Source organism: Chlorocebus sabaeus, chromosome 9 (genome assembly GCF_047675955.1).
Source record: "Chlorocebus sabaeus isolate Y175 chromosome 9, mChlSab1.0.hap1, whole genome shotgun sequence".
Taxonomy (NCBI): Eukaryota; Metazoa; Chordata; class Mammalia; order Primates; family Cercopithecidae; genus Chlorocebus; species Chlorocebus sabaeus.
Window position 1 is genome coordinate 106,782,685 of NC_132912.1, and position 17,631 is coordinate 106,800,315.

General features: G+C 35.5%; 1 protein-coding gene across 2 annotated transcripts in view; it reads left to right on the forward strand.

Moving 5' to 3' along the window:
- SLK (STE20 like kinase) overlaps positions 1–17,631 on the forward strand; it is a 61,086-nt gene that overhangs the window by 7,872 nt on the left and 35,583 nt on the right. For both annotated transcript variants that reach the window (XM_007964030.3, XM_007964031.3), the window contains exons 2-4: positions 14,516–14,680; positions 16,443–16,491; positions 16,817–16,966. In XM_007964030.3, the coding sequence (XP_007962221.3) occupies positions 14,516–14,680; positions 16,443–16,491; positions 16,817–16,966 (364 nt within the window). The remainder of the gene's footprint in view (positions 1–14,515; positions 14,681–16,442; positions 16,492–16,816; positions 16,967–17,631) is intronic.

The window sequence follows — 17,631 nt, forward strand, 5'->3', positions numbered from 1 at the left end:
GTCTCACCTCTGTCATCCAGGCTGGAGTGCAGTGGCGTGATCAACTCCCCAGGCTCAAGTGATCCTCCCACCCCAGCCTCCCAAGTAGCTGGGACTGTAGGCACCTGCCACCATGCCCAGCTAATTTTTGTCTTTTTTGTAGAGATGGGATTTTGCCATGTTGCCCAGGCTGGTCTCAAATTCTTAGGCTCAAGAGATCTGCCCACCTCGGCCTCCCAGATTGCTAAGATTACAGGTGTGAGTCACCGTATCCAGCCTTAAATTTTTTTAATTAAAAAAAAAATACGATTCATGAATATTCTTGTGCATTTTGGTGCAATATGCCATTTTTTCTGTTGGTTATATACTGGGAAGGAATTTTCTAGGTCATAGGTTATATGTATTTTCAGCTTTAGAAGATACTACCCGTCTTCCAAGGTGGTTGTACCAATTTACACTCGCGTCAGTAGGGTATGGGAGTTTTCCCAGTTGCTCTGTGTCTTCACTTACACTTGGTATTGTTACTAATATTATCTTCAATGTTTTTTGTTAGCCATTCTGTTGAGTGTGGTGGTTTTATTTACATTTTCCTGATGACTAATGAAGTTGAGTGCCTTTTTATGTGCTTATTCAATATTTGGGTGTCTTTTTTTGTGGAATTCCTGGTTATTTGCCCAATTGAAAAAAAACTATTTTGAGGTATAATTTATATACCACAAAATTCACCCATTTTAAGTAAATAATTTTGTCAGTTTTAGTAAATCTGTATAGTTTTGCAACCATTACTACAATCCGGCTTTGGAACCTTTCTGTCACCCCTAGAAGGTTCCCATGTGCCTATTTTGCAGTTAGTTTCTATTCCCACACCAAGCTCAAGATAGTACTTACTTGCTTTAGAAATGACTCTGTAATTTTGCCTTTTCTAGAATTTTTTAATAAAGGGAGACATACAATATGTGTTCTTATGTATGACTTTTTGCACTTAGCACAGGGTTTCTCAGTGTTGGCACTACAGCCGTTTTGGACAGGATAATTCTTTTTTTATGGAGGGCTGTACTATGCACTGTAGGATGCTTCCCTGACCCTACCTCTTTGTGACAACCTAGAATACCTCCAGACATTGCCAAATGTCTCCTGGATGGCAGAATCAGTACCACTGTTTGAGTGTAATTTTTCAGGATTCATCTGTGTTATTCATTTGTCTATTAACATTTTTGGTTATTTATTTTTTCCTTAATGATTTGTAGGATATGAGGTCCTTTTTCCACAATGTAGATTGCTTTTCATTTATTTAATTCTTTTTCCTGATCCATAGAGGTATTTTAAAATTAGAAAATAAGTTTATTAGAAAACAAAGGTTGAAAATAAACAGAGTGAACAAATACTGCTTTTGCTTGCCCCAAAACCTCAGTAAAAACTGTTATCTGGCTAGGTGCAGTGACTGATGCCTATAATCCCAGCACTTTATAAATTTGAGGCAGGAGGATTGCTTGAGCCCAGGAGTTCAAGAACAGCCTGGGCAATATAGCGAGACCCCATGTCTACGGGAAGTAGTAAAAAAATTAGCTGGGCATGATAGCACTCGCCTGTGGTCACAGCTGCTGGGGAGGCTGAAGTGGGAGGATCCCTAGAACTTGGTGTAGGCTGCAGTGAGCTGTGATTGTGCCACTGCACTCCAGCCTTGGTGACAGAGCAAGACCTCGTCTCAAACAACCGCAAACAGCTATTATTCCTTAAATTTTTAATATTTTTTCATACGAGTTCTGCATTTCCTTGTTAAATTTTTGCCTTAATATTTTATCTTTTCAGCTACTATTTTGAATGGGATAGTTCTTCCATTATGTTTTGCAATTATTGTTTGGATATAAGAAAGCTATTAATTACTATTCTATAATATCTTAACCTTATTGAGTGCTCTTATTGTTTATTTTCCCCTCAACATTGAAATTTTTCAATCCTATAAAAATGTTGACATGTAAAAGAAGTTGTATAGTGAACATACATGTATCCACTACCTAGATTCTACAGGTGTTCATATTTTGCTATACTGACTTTATTACACACGTCTATCCATCCATTCATCCATTTATCCCTTCATTATCTGTTTCTCTTTTTCATTTTCTTTTCTTAAGGATTTTCTCCTTTCAATTATTTGTACCCTTGTTTTTTTTTACTTGTCTAATTATGTTAATCCTTTCTGAACAATTTTAAATAACTTGACATTGGAAATGTTAGTAATTTAGTGAATTATTTTATACTATATTTTCTGGCACAATTTTAAAGTTTTAAACTTTCCTTCTTAGTTTTCTGTTTTCAACCAGAAAGTTATTGTTTATGTGCTGACATAGACTTCTAGATAAAGTGACGTATTACTTTATTCCCATGTTTATTCTTTGTAAATCTGTGTTTAAATTCACACAGATCTTTAACACAACTCTGTAACAGAAGCAGTTAATTCTTATTTTGCCACAGTAGTGTCTTTATGCCAAGGTACACTTCTGCTTGAATATAAGATGCTATTGTTGTCACTGTATGAAATGTTGCCTTTTTATTATAAAAATCTGTCACTTTTATGTACCAAAATGAGAACTGAGATGGTTTTGAAATTTCAGAAAAAATTTTAACAGAAGGAATTAATCGATTCAGTGAATTTTTTTTTTCTTAAAGAGGAATCATTTTCAGAAGTAGTTTTTAAGTGATAATCTCATCTCAAGATAATGGGAAGAAAAATGTCAAGACCAGGGCAGTTATTTTACATCCCTGTGTTTCTTACTAACCTTCTGTTTTTTATCTGTAAGGATGTAACTACTGAATGTACGTATGGAGTATAAAAACAATATTTTATTGTTCTTTTAATTTATAAGATGATCAACTTTTCCAGTTTACCAGCTTATCAGCCCACACTTCTTATAAATTAATGCTGAAATATTAGTTAATTTGAGTGCTTTCTTTAGAAAGGGAAGGTATTTGAATCATCCCTCCTTCCATCCCTTCCTCCTTTCTTGGAAAGTGTGAGCAAAGTTAATAAATTTCATTTCTCTTTGTATGTTGTTATTTTAGCATCTCAATTTTAACGAAATGTACTGGAAATCAAGATATTTTATTTTTTAATTTTAATTTTTTTTTTTTTTTTTTTTTTTTTGAGACGGAGTCTTGCTCTGTAGCCCGGGCTGGACTGCAGTGGCCGGATCTCAGCTCACTGCAAGCTCCGCCTCCCGGGTTTACGCCATTCTCCTGCCTCAGCCTCCGGAGTAGCTGGGACTACAGGCGCCCGCCACCTCGCCCGGCTAGTTTTTTGTATTTTTAGTAGAGACGGGGTTTCACCGTGTTAGCCAGGATGGTCTCGATCTCCTGACCTCGTGATCCGCCCGTCTCGGCCTCCCAAAGTGCTGGGATTACAGGCTTGAGCCACCGCGCCCGGCCAATTTTAATTTTTTTTTTGAGACAGGGTCTTGCTCTGTTGCCCAGACAGGAGTGCTGTGCCATGATCTTGGCTCACTGCAACCTCCGCTTCCCAGGTTCAAGTGATTCTCATGCCTCAGCCTCTGGAGTAGCTGGGATTACAGGCATGTGCCACCACACCCAGCTAATTTTTGTATTTTTTAGTAGAGATAGGGTTTCGCCATGTTGGCCAGGCTGGTCCCCAACTCCTGGACTTATGCTATCTGCTGGCCTTGGCCTCCCAAAGTGCTGGGATTATAGGCATGAACCACCGTATCCAGCCAAGATATTTTATCTTTGCTTGTAAAGCATGTTTTATTTCCAGTTGGTATGTTGTATGGCATGAGCTTTATAAAGTCTCTTAAAATTTTAAAGGTCTGTGTTATGGCTTACTAACATTTAAAGATAAAGTAGAGCCAGGCGCGGTGGCTCATGCCTGTAATCCCAGCACTTTGGGAGGCCAAAGCGGGTGGATTACGAGGTCAGGAGATCAGACCATCCTGGCTAACGTGGTGAAACCCCGTCTCTACTAAAAATACAAAAAATTAGGCGGAGCTTGCAGTGAGCCGAGATCACACCACTGCACTCCAGCCTGGGCGACAGAGCGAGACTCTGTCTCAAAATAAATAAATAAATATAAAGTAATATTACTTAATTTATTTCAGACTATCCTGCCAAAATTTTATAAAGAATGGCCAAGAAACTACATACCATATCTGATTTTGGATCTTTAAATTAACCTTGATAGAATCTTTTTTCTGGCCCCCTTTTTTTTTGTCTGTGCCCTGATGGATGTGAAGTGGTATCATCCCTGATTACTAATGAGGTTGAACTCCTTTTCATATGTTTATTGGCCATTAAGTCTTTTGGGCTCTCTCTTTTTCTCATTGATTTATGGGGGTCATTATATATTTTGGATACATATCCTTTGTCAGTTATATATGATGTACATATTTTCTTTTGCTTTGTGGTTTGTCTTTAGGATGTTCTTTTTTGTGTAGACATTTTAAGTTTTAATATAGTGAAATGTATTAACTTTTCCCTACATGGCTAATGTTTTTGTCTTTAGAAATTCTTCCCTACCCAAGATGGTGAAGATATCCTGCTGTGTTATCTTTGTGAAGTTTTATGATATTGCCTTCTACATTAGGTCTGTAATTAAACGGGTGTTGATTTTTGCTTATAGAGTGAGGTAAGGGCCGAATTTTATTTTTTCTATGTAGATACCCAGTTGTCCCAGCACCATGTACTTTAAAGACCGTCCTTTTCTTACTGCTTTGCAATGCTTCCATCATATAATGGATGTCCATATGCACATAGTATATTTCCATGACATTCTTTTAGGTTAAATTTTTAGAATTGTTAGAGCAAAACAAACGATTATTTATTAATGCTTACTTTGAAACTACAAAATTTGTGTAAATTTGTTTTTCAATTTTTTAATTGTAGTAAAATACACATAAAATTTACTCTCTTGACTATTTTTTAATATCCTATGAAGATTCACCATCTTCATGATTTTTAAATGTCTAGTTCAATGGTATTAAATACATTCATAATGTGCAACCGTCACCACTGCCCATCCCCATGCCTCTTATCTTTTAAAATGAAACTCTACCCTGTTAAACACTAACTTCCTATTTCTTCCTTCCTCCAGGCCTAGGCAACTGTTCTTCTACTTTTTGATACTGTGATTTTGATTCCTCTAAGTACCTCATTAAATGGAATCATACAGTATTTATCATTTTGTGACTAACTTAGTTCATTTAGCGTAATGAACCTTAAGGTTCATCCATGTCATAGCATATGTTAGAATTTCCTTCCTTTTTAAGGCTGAATAATATTTATGGTATATATATACACATTTTGCTTATCCACTCATCTGTTGATGTCACTTGGATTGCTTCCATGTTTTAGCTGTTGTGTGTTTAGCTATGAACATGGGTGTACAAGTATCTCTTTGAGACCCTGCTTTCAGTTTTTTAGGGTATATACCCAGGAGTGGAATTCCTAGATCTTGTAGGAATCTATTTTTTAATTTTCAGGGGGAACTGCCATACTGTTTTCTGTAGCTGTACCAATTTTACATTTCCATCGATTTGTGCACAAAACAAGAGTTCTAATTTCTCCACATCTTTGCCTATACTTGTTCTTTTCATTCTTTTTTAAAATAAGAGTCATCCTAGTGGGTGTAAGGTGGTACTTACTATAGTTTTGACTTATATTTCTCTAATATTAGTGATGTTGAGCATCTTTTCATGTGCTTATTGGCCATTTGTATATCTTCCTTGGAGAAATACCTGTTCAGCTCCTTTGCCCATTTTTGAATTGGGCTAGTTGTGGTTTTTGTTGTTACTGTTGTTGTTGTTGGGTTTTAGGAGTTCTCTGTATATTCTGGATATTAATCCTCATCAGATATATGATTTGTAAAGATTTTCTGTCACTCTGTAAGTTGCCATTTTACTCTAATATTGTCTTTTAAAATGTATAACATTTTACAATTTCATCAAGTCCAGTTCTGTGTTTCCTTTTGTTGCCTGTCCTTTGGTGTCATATCTCAGAATTCATTGTCAAATTCAGTATCATAAAGCTTTTGCCTCATGCTGTCTTCTGAGAGTTTTTTATAGTTTTAGGTCTTACATTTAGGTTTTTCGTTGGTCTATTTTGAGTTAATTTCTGTTTATGGTGTTATAACGGTAAGGGTCCAACTTCACTGTTTCACATGTGGATATTCAGATTTCCCAGTACCATTTTTTGAAAACGCTGCCCTTTTCTCATTAACTGGTCTTGGAACCCATGCCAAAAATCATTAGACCATATATATGCAGTTTTTCTTTCTGGTCTCTATTCCATTGGTTTATGTTTCAGGACTGCACTGTTTTGATTACTGTAGCTTCGTAGTAAGTTTGAAATCAGGAAGCGTGAGTCTTCGAGCTTTGTTCTTTTTCAAGATTATTTTGGCTATTCAGGGTCCATTGAGATTTCATGTGAATTTTAGGATAGGGATTCTCGGGATTTCCTTAGCTTCTTTATTACACAGTTGTGTTTGTTTCTGCATATTCATGCTGCTCAGAGTCAATAAGTCCTTGAAATAAGCAGGAAAACTGTGTGATGTGAGAATTGGTAAAACATTTTGGAAACTGCAGACTTAGCCAGTTTAACTTATTACTGACACCATTTTGTTGATGTATTTTGACCAATGACTAAATTTTGAATACATAACCAGAACAATATAAATAAAATAGAGTTTGGGAATGTGGAGAAAATACAAGGATAATATAAAGTGTATTTTTTTGTCTTTTGCAGAATTCAGGAAATGACATAGCCTTTGGATTTCTGTAATATTTTACAGAAATTGTGGAAAGAATATGTACAGTTGATCCTCATTATTTGCAGATTTTGTATTTGTGAATTTGCCTGCCTGTTAAAGTTTACTTGCAGTCCTAAAATCTATACTTGCAGCACTTATTTGGTTATTTGTGTGTATGCGCAAAGCTGCAAAAAAAATTGAATCCTCTGACAAGCACATTCCCAGCCGAACTTGAACAAGGTGACACTGCCTTGATTTCACCTGTCATGGAGAGATGACCAGAGGATGGAGACAGCAGAGGGCAGTGTAGTGAAGTGCAAGAAGGTCTGGCTGTGGGGCCAGTTGGACAGCATTTGAATCCCAAGTCTGACATCTGTTTTTGGGATGACCTTCTACAAGTCAGTTAACACTTAAATACCTCATTTCTCTTTTGTAAAATAAAGAAAGGAGAATCTCCCAGGATGAATTGTTTTCAGGATTTAAGAATATGATAATCTATGTGAGGGGTGTGTGTATGTGCATGGATTTCCCTATGAACAATGTTTTAGTAGTCGCTAATTCAGTGCATGCAGCGACTTTATAGAGCATAACTACCACAAATAATGAGAGTTAACCCTGTATCTTTGCTAAATGATGATGAGCAATTTTATTCTTTTTTAATATTGATACTTGTTCCTACCAAAATCCTAGCAGGACTGAAGAGATCATAATTTGCATGTAATTTAAAACAGGTAACAGTATCAACAGTCTAAAAGTATATGCTTCTTTCAGTGCAGTTTCCCCTCTCTTCATTTAATAGCTTTTTGTAACTTAGGATATTTATTACCCAAACGTTTACTCTACTCTGTACCTTAGCTCTCCCATCTGTGTTGCTCGTAGGTTTTAGAAGGATTATGCCAGTTCTTAATCTCAGTTCCAAGTACTCCCTTCCATACTTTACTTTGTGATGCTGGTTCAAAGACTGCAGATCACATTCCTGCCTTGCTAGCAGCTCATTTCTGTTTCAAAAGTATAGGGCACTAGAGGGAGGCTGCAAGGAGGAGGAGGAAGAAGTGACTTATACCTTTGTCTTGTTTCCTGTGAACTTCCTGTCTGCTTTCTTGTTACTTTGACCATCACCCTTATAGAAGTTTAGTTTTTGCTCCAGCATCAGCAGTTTCTTTCTGTAGCAGCTGTTGAATACAGTTTGTAGGTTTTCCAACACTCACAGAACTAACCTCATCATAACCCTTCATAACACCAGCACCAGTTGGTTGGTACCCTGTTCCTCAAAAGTTTGGGTTCCAGTCTCACAGGACCCCTCTTCAGAGACAACAGCACCAACTGAGCAGCACTGTCTCCTCAGAGGTCTGTCTGAGTTTCAGCTCTGTGGAACCCTTCCTCTGAGCTTCTGAGTTTTAATAATTTCAGTTTTTCCCTTTGTTCCCATAGTCCTAGGGTTGGTAGCTTTTGCCTGTAGTTGTTACCTCCCTGATCCTTTGTATTATTTTTTCAGTTAGCAATAGAGTTAGTAATTGTTTTTATTCAATTTTCTCTACTAAAATAATCAATGTGATTTTCCTCCTGTCTGGACCCTAACTGATACAAGGATTAAATAAGTTACTAAATGGAAAGTGCAGAGATCCATACCTCTTCTAATAGCACGATGGATATTACTATGTAGGATAACATACTTGAAATAATTTGAGATTTTTCTTACTGATTTCTTTGTAAAATACTAAAAGGTCCAATTTATATAGCTAAAAACATTAAAATAATCATTGAATTTTGTTGATGTTGATATGCTGAAATATCACCTCAGTTAGACCTAACTTAACTACCCTATTTAAGTTGTAAACTCTTGTCTGTGTACTCCCATACCCCATTTCCTCATCTTATTTTATTTCATTTTTTTTGAGACGGAGTCTCACTCTGTCAACCATGCTGGAGCGCAATGGTGCAGTCTTGGCTCACTGCAACCCCTCCCTCCCAGGTTCAAGTGATTCATGTGCCTGAGTCTCCTGAGTCTCCTGGAATTACAGGCATGCACCACTACACCCTGCTAATTTTTGTATTTTTTGGTAGAGACGGTGTTTCGCCATTTGTCCATGCTGGTCTCAAACTCTTGGGCCCAAGTGATCTGCCCACATTGACCTTCCAAAGTGCTGGGATTCCAGGCATGAGCCACCACTCCCAGCCTCCTCATCTTTCTTATTAGTTTACTTTTTCCCACAGTACTAATTGCTAATATACTAATTTATTTGTTGAGTGTCCACTCCCCAAAATTGTAAGTACCCCAGCACAGAGATTTTTGTTTGTACATTGTCAGCATCTAGAACAGTGACCTAACACATAGAAGGCACTCAGTAAGTATTTGCTGGAAGAATGAATGGGTTTCAGCAGATCAACTCTTTTGGTCAAGATTTGACCGAGATTTTTAATAGATTTTTATGCAGTAGTTCCCCCTTATCCGAGGTTTCACTTTCCATGGTTTTATCTACCTGCAGTCTGAAAATAGGTGAGTACAGTACAGTAAGATGTATTGAGAGACCACATTCACATAATTTTTATGATAGTATATTGTTACAATTGTTCTATTTTATTATTAGTTATTGTTAATCTCTTACTGTGCCTAGTTTATAAATTAAACTTTATCATAGATATATATGCAAAGAAAAAACATAATATACATAGGGTTTAGTACTATTCAAATTTTCTGGCATCCACTGGGGTCTTGGGATGTATTCCCTGGGGATAGAGGGGACGGCTGTATTGCGTTTCTTTTCTAGAGCACATTTCACTGGGGTGTTGTTTGTCTTTGTGTTTTCCACAGCTTGGACCAGTGCCTTGTAGTGGATGTTCATGAACAGCAATTTGAGTTATTTAGTTTTTACATTTTACGGTTAAATGTTCTTACACACTGGACAGTTAGGCTCTTCTTCTTTTGGTGGGGGAAGAATACCTCAGCCTTGAGATGAAATCATCCAGATTGACAGAATCAGTCCCAGTGATTATTTTTTCTTTTTATTCCTTGTTTTTTTAGATTCTTTTCGTATTTATCTGACGTGTTTTTTGTTTGTTGGTTTGTTTGTTTGCCTTTGATTGACTAACACCTCTTTGGGACTGAAATCATCTCTGTTTTCTGTGCTGGTCTTTCAGTTTCCAGCTGAAAATTTTATTAAAATATATTCTTCATTATGAAATACTATATAATGTTAGAAAATGTAAAAATATAGAAAGAAAATAAATTAAGATTTAAAAATTATTCCTGTACTCACCACCCAGGGAATACCTTCTGTTCAAACGAGTAATATGAGGGTGTAATTTTTTTAGGATATGAAGCCAGTATGGAACATTGAGACAACTTATGTTTCCCAGAATCCCTCATTTGTTTATGTAATGTGGCCAAGCTCTATTGATGATTCATGAAAATAAACAGTGATTTTAGGTGATCATGACTGTGAAATCTTTTTATCAACAGAAGTTATATTTTTAAATTAAGATTGGGTATTTGTTATTCCATTCTTGTTTTTAACATTTGTTTAGTTCAGTGGTCCCTATCCTCTTTGGCACCAGGGACTGGTTTCGTGGAAGACAACTTTTCCACAGACTGGATGCAGGGATGTTTTGGGGATGATTCAAGTGTGTTACGTTTATTGTACACTTTATTTCTATTATTATTACATTGTAATATATAATGAAATAATTATACAACTCACCATAATATAGAATCAGTGGGAGCTCTGAGCTTGTTTTTCTGCAACTAGATGTTCCCATCTTGGGGTGATGGGAGATAGTGACAGATCATCAGGTGTTAGATTCTCATAAGGAGCGCATAACCTAGGTCCCTCGCATATGCAGTTCATAACAGGGTTCACAGTTCACAATAGAGTTCATGCTCCTCTGAGAAGCTAATGCTGCTGCTGATCTGACAGGAGACAGAGCTCAGGTGGTATTGTGAGCAATGGGGAGTGACTGTAAATACAGATGAAGCTTTGCTCACTTGCCTGCTGCTCATCTCCTGCTATGCCTGCTGCTCATCTCCTGCTATGCATCCTGGTTTGTAACAGGCCGTGGACTGGTACTGGTTTGTGGCCCCGTGGTTGGGGACCCTGGGTTTAGTTATTTCATTAAGCCTTTATGTGAAGATTTTTTTTTTTTTCTTTTCCCTGAGACAGAGTCTTGGTCGTTGCCCAGGCTGGAGTGCAATGGCATGATCTCGGCTCACTGTGATGTCCGCCTCCTGGGTTCAAGCGATTCTCCTGCCTCAGCCTCCCGAATAGTTGGGTTTACAGGCATCCACCACCATGCCTGGCTGATTTTGTATTTTTAGTAGGAACGGGTTTCACCATGTTGGCCAAGCTGGTCTCGCACTCCTGCCCTTGTGATCCACCTGCCTTGACCTCCCAAAGTACTGGGATTACAGATGTGATCCACCGCGCCTGGCCTATGTGAAGAGTTTTTATGCCTTTAGATATTAGGTAGATAAGCTCTTTTTTAAAAAAATACTTTATGTCCCAGTTATATTAGTGTAGAGAATAGTGTCACACTTATAAATATTTATTTCAGTTTTGTTTTTTTAGAGTTTTTTAGAACCAGATCCTGATGAGTAATTATTTTCAAGCAATAATTTGAGGGACTATTCTTTGTAATGTAACTTTTATTACTTATATTAAACCAAATGATATCATTGTTGGTATAATCAATATATGATAGAATTTGTTACTGTGAGGAATTTTAGAGATTATCTAGTGTGAATTATTTTTCTTCCTTCATGCCAACCCATTCACAAGTATAAAAAACACATCTTTAAAATCTCTAGGACATCAGTCAATTAATTTTAGTGGCTGCGTAATTTTCCATTGTAGAACTGTACTGCATGATTTAAGCAGGTTCCTGTTAATGGACATTTAGGCTGATTCACTTTTTCCCTATTGCAAATGCTGCTTTGATGAGTATTTTTGTATCTGCATGAGTTCTATTTTATGAAATTATCTCCTTCTGATAAATTCTCAAAAGTGAGATTTAGACATTTATTGAAACATTTATTAACTTTAAAAAATTTAGTATCTGTTTTTAATGTAATAAGTACAGTTTTGCTGAAGTGATGTTAACATATATCATATTGAAATGTCTTATAAAAACAACCTAGTTAGCATTTTAAGATATGATTCCTAACGTTAAGAGATGATCCTGGTATCTACTACGTATTTGGAAACCTTTCATTTGTAATAAATGGCGGTGAGAAGTTAACCAAAGAAAGAAAACGGGAAAGTTAAAGTACTAAGAACAAGGAAAAATGACCAAATGATAGAAATATGGGGAGACTGGAAAGGGTAAGAGGACACAAAACTTTGCCTCCACCATCTTAGGGTCCCTGCTGGGCCCAAGAATTAAATTGACACCAGATAGAGTAGAAGAGAAAAGCATAGAAATTTAATATAAGTTTTATGTGACATGGGAGCCCTCAGAAGAAAATGAAGTCATAGAGAAATGGCAAAACCTACATGCTTTTGTGTTAGGTTGAAAGAAGAGAGGCAATTGTGGAAAAGTAGATATGTTATATGGGGAGGCTAAAGGAAAACATTTAATTTAATAAGGTCTGTTTGTACACAATTCTCTTGACTATGACTCCCTATCAAAGAATGTTTCTTTTCTCCTGGGATAGAGAAGACATCTTTCACAGGAACATTTTATTTCCTAGTTTCAGGAAGAAAAGGTGGAAGATTAGGATGCCCTTCTTGCATCTGCTGTTTTTCAAGTGCCTTTCACTCAAAGTGATCCTTATGTCAAAGTGGCATGTTTGAAGTGGTGTATTCTGCCACCCTTCATGGGTAATGATTATACCTAGTGTTCCATTATTGAAGTGCTAAGCTTGTGGGAGTTTTTTATATCCTACTGCCCAAGGTAATTGCCAAGGTCTGATTTTTCACACACAAAAAATTTGCAACCTCCAGCATAAATGGGTTAATTTCACAAAAAAGGTTTTTGCAACCTCTGGCATAAAATGGGTTTCATCCTCCAGCAGAAAGGCCTTTGGAAACAAACCTGGATTTAAATTCTGTTTTGGCCTCTTACTAGCTACATGACCTGGGGAAGCCTTTTAACCCCTCAAAGCTCATTTATATCCTCCTTTAGAGATAATAATATGGGGTTGTTGTGAAGATTAAATAGTAATAGTAATTACAGCTAAGATTTTTGAATCCTCCTATATATGCCAGATACTATATTAAATGTTGATTTGTGTTTTTTTTTCACTTGGCCGATATATGTTATCTTAATTCTCATGAACTTGTGAGGTGTAGGTATGGGTAATTTTTACTGATGAGGAAACTAAAAGAGGGATTTTGTAAATTGCCCCAAGCAACACAGCCAATAAGTGGCAAAACCACCAGAATTTAAATCCTAGTGGTCTGACCCCCCAGAGGCTGTGATTCGAAATGCTGTCCCTGTGCATGTGAGCCCTTAGCGCAGCGCATAGCTGTAGCATGCACTCATTCATATTTGTGTTTAGGCTGTCTTTTACAAATAGTGTGTCAAGACAATGAGAAGACAAGCCACAGACTGAGAAAATACTTGCAAGACACATATTTGATAAAGGAAAGTTATCCAGAATATGCAAAGAACTCTTAAAACCTAACACTTAGGAAATGAACAGCCCAGTTAAAAAATGGGCAAAAGATTTGAACAGACACCTCGCCAAAGATTTGACAAATAAGTATATGAAAAGATGCTCAACATCATATGTCATTAGGGAATTGTAAATTGAAAAGATACAAGTACTACTATAGAGCTGTTAGACTGGTGAAAGCCATGCTTGCTGGCAACCCCAAATGCTGGTGAGGATGTGGAGCAACAGGAACTCATTCATTGCTGGTGTGTATGCAGACTCTTTCAGCCATTTTGGAAGACAGTTTGGCAGTTTCTTAAAAAACTAAACATACTCTTAACCATATGATCCAGCAGTTGTACTCCTTGGTTATTACCCAGATAAGTTGAAAAACATGTCTACACAGAAACCTGCACATACATGTTTATAGAAGCTTTATTCATAATTGCCCAAACTGGGAAACAATCAACATATCCTTAAGTAAGTGAATGGATAAACTGTGGTATATCCAGACAATAGAATATTATTCAGTGCTGAAAAGAAATGAGTTATTAAGCCATGAAGACATTAAGGAACTGTAAATACATATTACTAAGTGAAAGAAGCTAATCAGAAAGGTCTATACACAGTCTGATTCCAAGTATATGACATACCGGAAAAAGCAAATGCAAAACTATGGATGCAGTAAAAAGATCAGTGGTTGCCAGGGGTTGGAGGAAGGAGGGGATGAGTAGGCAGAACATGGAGGATTTTTAGGGCAGTGAAACTATTCTGTATGATATTATAATGATGGCTACATGCCATTACACATTTGTTGAAACCCATAGATGCAAAAGCAAGCTGTAATGTAAACTTTGGACTTGGGGTGATAATGATGTGTTAATGTAGGTTCATCATAGTACCAGATGTATCACTCTGGTATGCAGTGTTGATCGCGGGGGAAGGTTATGCATGGGGTACGAGGGAACTTTCTGTACTTTCCACACAATTTTGCTGCGAACCTAAAACTTTCCTTTATCAAATAAGTGTCTTGCAAACATTTTCTCAGTCTGTGACTTGTCTTCTCATTCTCTTGACACACTATTTTTAAAAGACAGCCTAAACATAAATATGAATTAAAAATTAAACTATTAAAATAATAAAAAATTAGAAAGCGATGCATTTGAGGTGTAATACCTCGATACTTTCATTTTCAGGCCCAGAATAAAGAGACCAGTGTTTTAGCTGCTGCAAAAGTGATTGACACTAAATCTGAAGAAGAACTTGAAGATTACATGGTGGAGATTGATATATTAGCATCTTGTGATCACCCAAATATAGTCAAACTTCTAGATGCCTTCTATTATGAGAACAATCTTTGGGTAAGTATTTTCTCTTAATCTAAAGGAGTAGCCAAAATGAGTTAATTGTCCTAAAGAGATGTTTATGAATTGTTAAAACCTATTTTATGTCTTACCTCTTCTATTTAGTTACTTGTGTCACTTGAATGAGAGTTGATCTGCCAATAAGAGAGTAATAACAAAGTTTTTCTCAGCTTCAACAGATGTTCAGATTTATGTTTCAGATTGTACAATTTCGTCGTGATTGTTTGACATTGAATCCGGGTGGAAACATTTGGTTAAGAATAATAAATTTACTAAAATATGAAATTAGATGTCCTTGTTTATAATTTAAATTTAATCATTTCAAAGTTTTAAAAGTTTCTCTTAGAAATTGTTTATAATTTTTTATCCTAAACTTTTCGTAAATCTTATAATAAACTGTAAAATACTAGAAATGTTAAATATTTATCATATTATCAGGTTCAACTTTAGTGCATGATGTGATGGCTAAAGCTGTATGTATAAATTCATTTTCAGAAAATATTAAGGCACAAGTAGATATAGAAATAAAACTTTCATATTCATTGTAATAATCTGTCAATCACTTGTTCCGTACCAACATTAGTTTAATCAAGAGGGACTTTTTAAAATGGAGCTTCAGTCTTTCTTTCTGAAGGAAGAAGCAAAGTTTTATGAGAGAGAAGAGTAAGTAGTATAAGGAATACCTGACTGGATGCCTAAAGGTCTATATTGTTTTATCCTAGTGCTGCCACTTACGGAACTTGGATAAGTCAGTTAACTTTTATGAGTCTGTTTACTCATCTGTAGGATGAGTAATGATCTACCTCTCAAATTATTTTCTGAATAATGTAATGAATTTGAAAACAATTTCTAATTGGCAGGCACCTGTAAAAAAAAAAGTAAAGCATTATGCTGAGGTAAAAAAGGCAGGAAGCTACCTAATTAGTTAAAAATATGTTATTTTTTAAAATTATAGTTATTATTAATGTGGTGTTTTCTGAAATTATTGTTCAGGGCTGTGGCAGAGTGTTTCCAAAGTTTATAATGCAAATGAACGCCTAGACTAGTTAATAAACAGATAAGACCTTTACTTGGGACTATTGCACAATAAAAATTTAGACAACTGTGAGGGGAAGTTTAGTGGGAGACCTAAATGTTAATTAATCAAATAATCACAATAAATATAAAATTACAACTGTGGTAAGGGTTAAGAAGGAAAGGTACATGGTGTTATATCTTACCAGGGAAGTCAAGATAGTCACCTATCAGCAGGTAAAATAATTGAGCTAGGATCTGAAGCTTTTGTATGTATGTATTCTGTTTTTTTTTTTTTTTTTTAGCTAAAAGAAGTCTCTGTATAAATATTTTCAGGATTTATTCCTATTTAGTACAGTTTAACAAATGTATATTTGTTCACTTAAAGCACAAGTTGCCTTTAAAAATATAAGTAATAAAATCTTTCATTGGTGACCAAATGGCTATGCAATACTATACCAAATGAAAATTCTGTACCTGGTAATTTTAGAGAAGCAAGGACACTAAACATGTCAATGAACAAAAATGCCCATACTTTCACGATGAGCTTTCTCAAATGTGTATTGTTTGAGATTTGTAACTCTTTTGACAAAATCTTCGTTTAGTATATCGTTTCCGTAACCCAGATTATTTGATAGCTATTTCTTTATCTTTTTTGCTAAGCTGAAGAAAAAATACTGAAACTCAAAACTCAGTGTAGTTTTAGACACACACTTTTGTTTTTGTTTTTTTTTTTTGCATGCAGATCCTCATTGAATTTTGTGCAGGTGGAGCAGTAGATGCTGTGATGCTTGGTAAATACCTTTTTGTTCTTTATACTTAATAAGATTAAAGAATTTCAAACATATATAAATATATTCAAATATATAAGTATTGAGTGAAGTTCAGTAAGTTAAATCAACTCAATTATGTTTTTATATTCTTGGATAATTATAGTAAAATTCTAAAATGAAATGTTGAGCGTGTCAAGAAAGTAATCTTTGTAGATATTTAGTTCTTCTAAAATAAATTCACTGCATATGATCTTTGACAGTGATGATACATACAGAAAGGCGTATAGCCTGCTAATACGTTTTCACTGCATAAAAAGCAGATTTTTTTTTTACTTTCTCCTTATAGAACTTGAGAGACCATTAACTGAGTCCCAAATACAAGTAGTTTGCAAACAAACTTTAGATGCATTGAACTACTTACATGATAATAAGATCATCCACAGAGATCTAAAGGCTGGCAACATTCTCTTTACCTTAGATGGAGATATCAAATTGGGTAAGTTATTCACTTAAATAAAACATTTGAATTTTTACTCTGAAATTTCCCATCTTTATGTATGTGACTTAATGTGGTTTTATTACTACTTAAATATGTGAAACATGGAGAACTAACTCCATTCTAGTTTTTAAAAAACACTTTCTTGGATAAATACTCATTTTTCTATAATTCCAAAATATCAGCACCTAATTCAATGTTTTAAAAAGAAGATAAGAAAGAATGAATTTTTATTTTCAAAAAGGCAAGCTTTTTAAAGACCGGTTTCAAGTTTGTACCCTTAAATTTTTGTATGTAGACTTAATACTTGTAAATGTTTTATGTTTAGAACATAATATAGTATGTAAAGCTGCTAACTCAGTTTTTTTCTTTATTTCCAAAGCTCACGTCAAGTGAGGTTCTTCCCCTATGTTTAGTTTTCTATTCTATTTTATTGATATGGTACATTGACTAAACTAACAAAGTAATCTTAGTTCTGAAGAGAATACCTAAATATAAGGACTAGAATTTTTAATTTTACTCTTTATACTGAGGGAAGAAATGTTACCTTCATAAGAAGAATTAGATACAGGTTTTATGGAAGTTATAGCCCTCTTTAAATTTACCCAAGATAGGAATTTTTTAAAAAGTCTAGAGATGAAGTCCGAATTTGTATATTTTGAAAG